Raw genomic sequence first — 11,524 nt, 5'->3', positions numbered from 1 at the left:
CGACTTGATGTTGTTTGGTATTTCTTCACAAGAGAAGAGACGAGTAATGAAGCTAGCATTCAATAAGTTTTGCACGGCATCTGGTTAGAAGATAAGTCTCAAAAAATTGAGAGTTTATTCTCATCCAATATTTGCCTCACAAAAGCTTATCTATTAAGCAACCTTGCTGGAATCCCCAAAACTACAGACTTTGGTAAATATTTGGGGACACCAATGTTGATTGGTAGAATAACCAAACATATGTACATTGATTTGATAAAGAAGATCAAGCAGAAGCTTGAAGACTAGTATAACAAGAATCTATCTATGGTTGGTAGGATTACTTTGGTGCAATCAGTGATAAGTTCAATGGCGGTGCACTTAATGCAGATGTCTTATTTGCTTGAGTATGTTGTTCAAGAGTTGGATCGTCTTAGTAAGAATTTTATCTAGGAACACATGGGGATATACCAGGGGATTACCTGGAATTAACTGGGAAAAAATATGTTCACTTAAAGAATATGGAGGTCTACAAATTAAGTATACCAGAAAACTGAATCTTGCTCTACTTGCAAAGCTAGGATGGAGTGTTTAGAGGAGGAAAGACTGTTTGTGGGTAGAGATTCTTCAAAAAAGTACATCAAGCACCAAGACTTTATGTCGATGAGTGCTAAGTCTACAGATTCTCATATTTGGTGAAGTATTTTGAAGGGAAGATTGGTGTTGGTAAAGGGTCTGGGTATAAATATTAACAATGGGCATCTAGCTAAGTTTTGGATGGACACATGGCTTAATTGTGGCCCTTTGTTGAATTTTTCTTCTATTGAAATTTCAGATGCCAAAGCTAGCTTACTAGTAGTTAGTTTTTGTGATGAGCATGGCAGTTGGAAGCTTGAAGAACTCTCTTAGTCGCTTCCTCAACGAATAATCTTGATGATAGCTACTACCTTAATTGATCCAATAGGCAAAGAGAAGGACACAAGCTTTTGGAGTCTAACAAATGATGGAGAATTCTCAATTAAGTCTGCTTATATAACTCAATTGAATGTTATTTTTATAAGGGAGGGTTTTGGCAGAAGGTATAGAGAATCAAGAGTTCAAGGAAGGCTCGTGTGCTATTGTGGCAGATTTTACATGAGTCTTTGCCAACATCATGTTGGCTTTTTCACAGAAGGATAGGTCACTCGACATTGTGCAAGCAGTGTGGGACCTCAGAAAAAACTATTCTTCATGCCCTCCGTGATTGTAACAAAGTAAAAGATTTGTGGATCCAAATAAGACCAAACTTAGTGGATAAAGATTTCTTTAATCTTAACTTGCAGCAATGGATTATAAAGAATATGACGAGCACTTCATATCCGGATAATTTATATTGGGGCACTATATTTGTTCATTCATTATGGTTGTTGTGGTATTAGTAGAACTTGAGTATTTTTTTATAAGGAATTCATTTGGCCAAATAATGCCTAGCAACAGATATGGACAAAATCGAAGAAGGCATGGGAAATCTTGCATAGAGAGCAATTATAGCTAAAACAGGAATATTTGATTGCATGAGAGAAACCCAAGCATTCATATGTAAAGTTGAACGTGGACTGTAATGCTAAGGGTCAACTTGGCATGGCATCAGTAGGGGGAGTAATAAGAGATAATTATGGCACTTGGTTTGTGGATTTGACATATAAAATTGGTATCTCATTCTCTCTTATAGCTGAATTATAGGCTCTTTATCAAGGACTCATCTTGTGTTGGAATAGAGGCTTCAGGTATGTTCTGGTTGAATCGGATTCATTGATAGCATTGCAAAAATTATCTTAGCCTATATCTTCATCAAATCCTAATGCTCATCTGTTGAAAGGAATCAAGGAACTTCTTAATCGAAATTGGGATTGTACATTTTATCACATACACCGTGAAGTTGATCAATGCACCTATTGGATAGCCACACATCATGGAAATCTTTCTTTGGGGTTACACTTATTTGACTCTCCACTAAATGATATTAAGTATTTCTTGCAGACATTTGGGTTGTTTCACGACTTAGAATGATGTAACTTAGCTGCTTTATCCTTAATATATATAAAAAAACTACAAACAAAACCAAGCTTATCATATGCACTTCTCTTCATGGAAATGACATTAATGTAATAATTTTCAAAGTATATTGATTAAATTCAGATTTCAAGAAGTTGAGATTGGAGGATAAACAAACCTCATTACACCTTCAAAGCCAATTACAAAAAGGCCTATGTGACAAAATATCTACATTTGTAATTCTGTGCAAGTGTTTCTTGGAAGCATATGCATCGTGGGAAAAAGGTAAACTAGAATGTTGCATAAACTGAGCAAATGGCATTGCTTTCTTGTGCTAATCTTCCTCTTGTCCCATCCAGCTTGAAAGAGTCAGGTATAAATAAAGAAGAGAGGAAGAAATAGATATGGCATTCACAAGCCAATGTCATAAGTATATTTACTTCACAAAATCCCAATTTTGTGGTTTGGCGACAAATTGTCTACAACTAAAGAGCAGTTAACAAAAACAACCACCTGCCTTAGTGGGAAACCTGCAATCACAACGCTTACAAACGCCTTTACCATTATAAGTAAAGGGATTTTCCCCTTCTTTTGGTTTTGAAAAAGCCTTTCTAGAAGACTTGAACCAAACTCATTCTTTCCTTTCATCAGAATATTCATCATGGTAATGTTGTTCTCGGGGTTGATGAAAAGTTGGAAACTTGCCAGAACAAAGAGTTTTTCCTGTGTATAAACTAGCAACAAAGCTTTCCTTTCCATAAATGAAGCCTATAAGATGATTGAGATTATCTGCCTTTACGGAAACAGAGAATTCTGTATAGAGGCTAAGATCCGACTGCTGGATATTGAAAGTCTTGACCCCCACCTGATTAACATTATAGGAAGGCATTTGGGGTTTATAAACTGTAAAAAGAAGGAAGGCGGTGCCAAAAAGAACAAAAATCAAGACAAAAAGGAAGCAATAGCAACAGCACATACACTTTAGGCAACATGTCCCTCTTGAGCTACGATTATGTGAATGGTAGCGGGGAAAGTTGCGTCTATGGGGAAAGGGCCTAAGGTTTCCTTGATCATTGAGCATGATATATTATGGTGGATAAGGGGGTCTAGTGTCCATGGTGTGGGGTTGACTATCCAATTGATCAGCTTTTTGGTGGGCATTGTCCGTATAGAAAGAGAAGAAAAGATAGAGACTATTCTTTTTCTTCTTCTTTTATGGTGAAATCTAGAAAGAAAATGGAAGAAGAAGAGATGGGGGAATTTGCTTGAGTTGGCTCCTTTGGTTTATGACATTGTTTCATATGGTGGATGTGGAGAAATGAGAAGTAGCTCTGCTATTACTTAAACTGAGTTTTGTGGATGTCAAACTAAATTTAAATGTTGCCTTTTGTTTGTCTATTTTGGACACCAACCATTTGAGGTTGCTGTTGATATTTATATATCAAGACTAAAATGATTAATTCCCTCCATTGAAAAACTTCTCTACAAGATGGACTTCTGTCAACCAAAACAAGCTGATAGATACTAATTCTGGAAGATCCCAAGAGCATAAATTTTTCATTGGGATTGAGTTAACGTTTTGTTGAAACCTTGTGATTGTCAAGGATTGGGTACATGTATTAGATTATAAGTGCTACCATAGTTGATTTCTTTCTTTTTTTTTTTTTAAATCATTTTGGCTGATGTTCCCCCTTTCTTTTGATAAGTTAGGTGTAAGACATGATTCGATTCAATAACATGATGATTTTCGCTTCAACATTGGCAAAAAAATGTACCCAAGTAAAGCAATACAAATCAACATACAAGCACTTTTTGGCCAAATGATATTTCAATCTTTTAGAGAAATCTAATATGTTAAATTTAGGTCTGATTATTTAGACATGATGGTGGGTAGATGGACGAAATAGAGTTATTTTAGGAGATTGTATAACCCAACCAAGAAAAATGTTAATCATGCATTTAACTGCATACAGATAAGAAAGTCAAAAAACAATAGCTGGACCTTTCCCAACCTTAGCCTGTGCTAAAATGCAACTCTTGAGTAAACAATTGCTGCTCTTATTCACTCATCATCTCAGAGAACATTAAAAAGTTAAAAATATGGCTTCCCGAAACCAAATTAACTCCATAAACATTCAGCAACACTTCTTAATTGAGATAGGAGCAACCACACAGATTGCTGATCGACAATTAGAAGATTTTAAAGAACCAATTTGCATAAACGACATTACTGATACCACAGTTGTCTTAACCTTAACCACCATTTTCTTTAGTTTCTATGACTTTGACTTTGGTTGTTCCCTGTTGCCGTCCACTATCGATAACTTGTATGATATGAGGAAAATCAACCTTTTCTTAGCTTGATCTTGCCTGGAATTGAAGGAAGCCACCACGCTCTGAGCTTTTCTCTTGGAAAACGTCCTAAGACCAATATTTTCTTCTCTTCTTTGGCTGTTTTGGTCCAAGAGCTCGTAAGCATCAACTCTACGACTAAATTTTGATGTGGCATTCCAAACAAGAGTGTTCATGGCTACCGAACTAGAAACTCTACGTGATAGTGCATGAAAGATGATTAATCTTGGGGGTATTTGTTATATATAGAAAAGGGCGGCTTTCAATTCACATTTTAATTTGATGCAAATAAACTTGTTGAAATCAACCTTTGACACTAGAAAAGGCGGCTATGAACTATTTAGATTTGTACAGCTAGTCAATTGACCTCAGAGCATTCAGTATGCTCAAATCAAGGACGGTATTACCTCGTGGTGCTACACATGGCATTATGTTGGAAAGGGTCGGTCAGGATCTATCTAAACCAAGTTGAGTTAAAAGATTTCCAAGGAAAAAAGTTGGCTACTACAAAGAAGTAATCAAGAATAAGAGGCTGGGATTCAATTTGCTTCTTCCATCGGCTGTTGTTGACTCGGCAAATATTTTTTGTTATACAAATGAAGTGAGATGGTTTTGCCTTTTTTTTATAAACTTCCATAAAGACTTTTCGTTATTCAAATATTGATTCTATATTTTACAAGGGAGAAAATAAAAATGAAAAGGCAATCACGCTTCATGTGGATCAAATGTTGGCATTCTTATTAATTTATTATTATTATTATTATTATTATTAATTACGTAGATGTGTGTGAATCAGCTTTAAGTAAATTAAGTAGAGTCAATCATAAAGGAAATCAAGTTTATAGATATATTATATTTCTAACAACCATGGATATACCTACTTAATTAGTCACACATATATATATTTCTTGTGAAATTATTTAGTCACATTCTTAACCATCTCTAATGTTGTCAATTTCTTGAAATTCCTAAAACTTGAATTACTATGAATTAAGAAATTCCCAAATATATCTCACCTAACTTAGAGGTATATTAAGTAGAGCTCGAAACGCTTTTTTAGCTAGGGTCTAACAACTGAATTCAACATTTACATCCAAGTTGAGATAATTGTAAGTCTAATCAAATGAAAATAATAATAATAATAATAATAACATGAATGCATGCTTTAAAAATTTAACTATAGGATAATTACAATATATAATGTTAAAAAATTCGTAACAAAAAGATATGTGACAAAATCATTGATGATCACATGTTACCCTCTAATTTTTATGAGGCTAAAATTTCTTTTTGACCTATATATATATATATATATGTTATAGTATATGTATATCCTATTAATTTTTAAGTTTTCTTGCTCTAAGCGGGGCAGCCTGGTCCAATATTTTGACTAGGGAAATGAGTCCAATGGTTCACTTGTTGTCATAACTTCAATTTCTGGGTTAGTTGGTGCAACATTCCGTCGGTAAAGACTATAGAGTAAGGAAATGTGCAAAGTAGAAAAAAAGATGCCATCGATGGGATCGAGGAAGCGAGAATTATTAAATAAATCAAGACATATTACATCACTGTTTCCTTGTTAAAAGTTTGTGTGCAGTATTGCAATTGCTGGGATGGACACATATTTTTAGCTGTCTAATCGTCATAATTTTCACATGTACGATCTACGTTTTTTTTCTATTGTACATTCAACGTATTCATGTTGATTTTCAGCTCTTATGTCAAATTGGTTATTGGATTTGGAGCTACTAATAATCTATCCATGAGCATGCCATATTTCAATTTCCAACTCAATTATAGTACAATATTCGATCAACAGAACTATTCTTTATTGAGTACTAAAATTAATGAATAAAGGGGAAAACTCCAGAGAATGACCAGCAGAACCTTTTCTTTTGTTGCTATTGCCTCTTCTGGGAATATAGTTAGTTGTTTGTTTACCATCTCCCGTAGAGCGGCCTGAGCCCTAAGGCTCTACTACATCGGCTGGACCTTTGAACAGCTGCCGTAGGGTCCTCTGTCAAGCCTCTTAGGCCCACTTGGCATCTGGGTCGTTCTCAAGATTGGTCTAGAACAGAGTTGTATGGACCACTGTCACTATGAGTCTGTGACCAACAAAGAAGTGGTCCAACTCCAAGCTCATCGAGTCCATGAACAGTATAACGGAGGCAGAAAACATTAATGGATGTCACATTAGACCCTCAGTGTCACATTATATCAGTTTACACTATGCAAAAGTAACTAGCATAAAAGAATTTCTCAAACCTTCACAACATTCATTTATTGATCCAAGTTTGCCGAGCGAATTCCCGAGTCAAAATTCACGTAAAAAGAAGCACTTGAATTCAGTATAATTCCTGCCAACTTACTCTTTATCACCCTTCTTCGATAATACAACCAAAGGCTACCTTGAAGAGTCCTGTGACCCTTCGTGAGCAATCTCTCCCTTCCCTGCACCCTCTTTCATGTGACCTTTCCTTATCGTTCTCCATCTTACATACTTTTGCCTGTGATTTGCTTCAATACCATTCTCTATCCGCCACCCTTTAAATATGTTCATCCACTTCACTGTTTTCCTCAACCCCAGCTACCGCTTTCAGTTTGCTCTTTACTTGCCTAAGCTCATTGAGGCAAACAGCCGAAATAGGAAAATAAGATTGAAGCCATGAAGCGTTCTGTTTGTGTGGCTTCAATTGCCATTATTCTCTGCTGTGTTCCTGTTGTTGTCACGTCTGCAAGGCATGTAAGGCGGCTGCAAATACGTACGTATCATTTTCCCTCCAAAATTGTCTTCATTCTACTAAGACACATGAAAACACTCTCTTATTTCATTTCGTTAACATTTTGTATTATGAAAACAGATCATAGCCAGGCCCATGAATCTCAGCCAAGCACAGGAGAAGGGATAGTTGCAAAACCCAATTCATACTGGGAAAGAACAAGGCCAATGATGAAAAGAAAGGGGTCAGACACATTACAGATTGCAGGATCAAGCTTGCCTGACTGCTCACATGCTTGTGGCTTGTGCACACCTTGCAGACTAGTTATGGTGAGCTTTGTGTGCGCATCGCTGGAAGAGGCTGAAACATGTCCTATGGCTTACAAGTGCATGTGCAACAACAAGTCTTATCCAGTTCCATGAAATTACTTCAACTCATTTCATTTTTTTTTATCAAAGATATAGGCGGTCCATCTTGTTCTTTAGCGGCCTTGTCCAATTTTACCTTGTAATGTGCGCTTTGGCATCTTTTTTTGTAATCAATAGAGTGTATAAATTTATTTTGATTCTTTTATATCCACTTTGGGGTAATTAATTTGACTACTACTGCCACGACGATTGCTCTAATTTGGCAAGTTCAGTAGATGATGTACTAACGTAATTAAAGGAAGGAAAGAGGAAAAAGCCCTTCATTCTTACAATGCTGGGATTCTATTAATTAAGTTTTCTTTTATTCTTAACAACGAAATCATAACAAAGTTTAAACCCAATTGATAATAATAATAATAATAATAATAATAAATTTCATTGAAAAATAGGATGCTCATAAGTCATAAAAGAGTATCACTTAGTAATATTCCTGGGTAAGATAACTAAAAATAATAAGAGCACCAAAATCTTACAATTCAAAAAGTTGACAAAGATACTATTGTAATGCTGTAATAAAAGTCTTATCATCATCACGATTATTATTATTTTTCTAGTATTGTAACCTTGCATGAGCTTCGATCTTTTTGTGAGGTTAGTATTGACCCTCATTGCCAACAAGATATGAATGATAAGCTCCAAGCTCTTGAGAAAACTCATATTTGGAATTTAGTCGATCTCCCTCCAGATAAGATTGCTATTGGTAGTAGATGGATTTATAAAATCAAAACCCACTTAGATGGTTCTACCGAATGCTATAAAGCTCACTTAATGGCCAAAGGTTATACTCAAGAATATGGAATAGATTATGAAAAAACTTTACTCTTAAGACCTGCATAATTTTTATGGGTAGTTTTTTAACCATTATTGTTGTCAAATGTTGAATGCTTCTTCAAATGGATGTCAAGAATGCATTTAAAAAATGTATTTTATCAGATAAGGTGTGCATAGCACCTCCGTCTGGTTACTCTCATACTTATAAAGTCTACAAGAGTTTTATATGGTTCAAAACAAGCACCAAGAGCTTGGTTTGCAAAATTCAGTTCCAATATTGCCCAATTTGGTTTTACTTCTAACCCTCATGATTTTGCATCATTTATTCGACATATTGATTATGACATTATTCTTCTGCTTCTTTATGGATGATTATAACTCAAGTTGATAAGATTTTTATTATAGAATTACAATAATAACTTAGTCAAAATTTTGAAAAGAAAGATTATTCCTCTTAGTTATTTCTTAGGGCTAGAAGTCTCTTCCACCTTTGATGGTTACTGTCTTTCTCAAGCTATATAGGAATGTATCTCCACTCCTTTAGAACATACTACTAAATAACTTCGATAGATGGCACTTTTTTTTATTGATCCTACTTTATGTCGTCAACTGGTTGGTAGTTTGGTCTATCTCACAGTGACTCGACTTGATATTGCTCATTTTGTTCATTTAGTTAGCCTATTTATTGCTGCTCCTCGATCATCTTAGTGGCCATCTCATTTTTCAATTGTTATGTGTATTTTGTGCTATATCAAAGACACACTCTTTCATGGACTTCACTTTTCTGCACATTCTTCTTCAATTTTATCTTAATATTTTGATGTTATCTGGGTAGGTAATTTTATCAATCGTCGCTCAACTATGGGTTATTTTGTTCTTTTTGGGTGATTATCTCATTTCTTGGTGAAACAAGATGCAAATTGTAACAATCCGTTGTAGCACTTAATCTGACTATCGTACTCTTGCAGATACTACTTCAGAGTTACTTTGACTTTGTCAATTGCTAGAGGATATGGGCATTACCCGGGCATTACCCAAACTTCTGCCATTGTCCTTCACTAGGATAACTGTAGTGTTATCTAGATTGCCCCCAATGTTGTGTTTCATGAGCGTAGTAAGCATATTGATTTTGATCATCATTTTGTGCATCATCATGTAATTCAGGGACTATTTGTCTTGCTTTTGTGATCTCTTTAAACTAGACTACTATCATCTTCCATTACTAGTCGATTTCAATATTTAGTTTTCAAACTCAAGTTGGCTTGTATCAAATCACTTTGAGTTTGAGAGAGAGTGTGAGATAATTATACAAATTATTTCGCTAAAGTTATAATACACTACTATTACTTAGTTAGAATATAATATTTGGTTAAGAGTTATACTACAATAATAATAATTAGTTAGAGTTAGACTATGAATAGGATTAGCCTTATATATATAAGGCATAATAATTGAAAAAGCCTCTGAACTATTTAATAAAATTCAAATAAATCTTTTTTCTTCTATTTCATTTAATCAAGTTCTTATACTTTTACTTTAGATCAAATAATAAACCTCTATGACTAATGGTTAATTAACTACAATTAGTCGCCTTAAACTAATGAGTAAGGAAAACAAAGCGAGCGGTGGGAACCGCTTGTAGCGCCCAACCTCAAAGGTGCGCAAGAATTTGTGGAGGGATAATAGGCTGGCCGAGCGCTGACGCTGCGCTTACTTTGTGCAGAACTCGCTCGAGCGGGCTTCCCAGTAAAAAAAAAATTAACTACAATTAGTCAAAATACTACTTGTCATTTTATTCCTAAGTGGTGTTGATAAGGCATTGACATGAAGGGTAAAAATGTCACATAGCCATGTCATCATACCACATCAATATGCCATGTCATTATCTATTATGACATGTTAACATACCACGTCAATGTCATATGATATAAAATAATAAATGACATTTTAACTAATAACAATTAGATAATTATTAATTATAAAAATTTATTTGTTTCAAAATAAAAAAATATTGAAATTTAATTTAACGTAATAACAAAATAAAAATTTATTTAAATTTTTTTTGAATAATTTAATAACTATTTTTTAAGTATTATACCTATATATAAATATCTCATTCACTTATATAATACGCATGATTTTATATAATACAAGAATTCTCTTCTTTTAACATTCCTAACAATCTTTCAAAGCTTTAGTGCAATAAGCAATTTCTGCTCTAGTTCCAAAATCATTACTTGGATTCAATTAGAATTAACACATTTCGCTTTTACAATCGAAGAAGGTTTAAATAGGATTGGGTAGCGGTCAGTTGTAATCGAGTAATCGATCGCAACCGTCGATTATTGTAACCGATGGTTGCTATTGCAACCGTCGGTTGATCTGATTGGCTTCTTCGGTCGATCAGCTCGGACATCGGGGGGGACTTCTTCTCCCCCCGAACTGATCGATTAACAGGTCAGTAGATATTTTTTTTTGAAGGGGGAAATACAAAAATACCTTTCATTAAACACCCCTCACCTCTTGCCCATAAGGCTAAAGCAGCAATTTTGCTGTTATTATTTCCCCTTTCCCCCTACCCCTTTAATTTTTTCTTTCCCTTTTCGCCTCTCCAACTCTCCCTCTCATATTAAACCCTAAACCAGCAGCCACCAACAAAATTGGTTCCACCGAAACCGATCGAATCGAAGCCTTTTACAATTGATCGAAATCGATTTTAATCACCATATGGTTCGATCGGTTAGAATGCGTTAACTTTTTGATCGATTTAAAAAAAAATCAAACCGAAAACCGATCAAATTGATATTTGCATACTCCTAAGTTTAAAGCTTGATTTTTCTTCTTGAATTATTGTTAAAAGAAATTGATAAAGAAATTTGGGCCCAAGTTTATCACAGGCCCAATCAATTGAATGAGCTTAATGGGGTAGGACAACGAGCAAATGCTGTTGCCTGCCCAGTAAGCCTAGTCCCGAGCCAGGTGACCTGCAAGGCTTGTGGACTCGGCTAGACTTGAGTGGGCTCTAGACAAGATTTTTAAATTCAGATCTAATTCGAGATATTATTATATTAATAAAAAATAATTTTTTAATTTTAATTTTAATTTTAAAATATATTTAAATATTAATATAAAAATAATTTTTATAATAAATTTTATTTAAATGAGTTAAACCTAAATATGAGATGTATCAAATTTTTAAAAGTATTAATCAAATTTAACCTCATCTATGAACACTTGTAT

General features: G+C 34.6%; 1 protein-coding gene across 1 annotated transcript; it reads left to right on the top strand.

Annotated features, from left to right (window-relative positions):
* Positions 6,928 to 7,724, top strand: LOC18608677 (EPIDERMAL PATTERNING FACTOR-like protein 6). Its single transcript, XM_007043485.2, has 2 exons — positions 6,928 to 7,127; positions 7,227 to 7,724. The coding sequence occupies exons 1-2, from the start codon at positions 7,031 to 7,033 to the stop codon at positions 7,505 to 7,507; spliced, it is 378 nt and encodes a 125-aa protein (XP_007043547.1). The 5' UTR covers positions 6,928 to 7,030; the 3' UTR covers positions 7,508 to 7,724.

This window comes from Theobroma cacao, chromosome 2, assembly GCF_000208745.1.
Source record: "Theobroma cacao cultivar B97-61/B2 chromosome 2, Criollo_cocoa_genome_V2, whole genome shotgun sequence".
Lineage (NCBI taxonomy): Eukaryota > Viridiplantae > Streptophyta > Magnoliopsida > Malvales > Malvaceae > Theobroma > Theobroma cacao.
This window is presented reverse-complemented; position numbering and strand designations above follow the sequence as displayed.

Bases quoted from the DNA above. Each gene is read 5' to 3' on its own strand.
- LOC18608677 (XM_007043485.2), top strand. From the start codon at position 7,031: ATGAAGCGTTCTGTTTGTGTGGCTTCAATTGCCATTATTCTCTGCTGT. The intron at 7,128-7,226 runs GTACGTATCATT...TTATGAAAACAG, and splicing joins TGTAAGGCGGCTGCAAATAC to ATCATAGCCAGGCCCATGAA.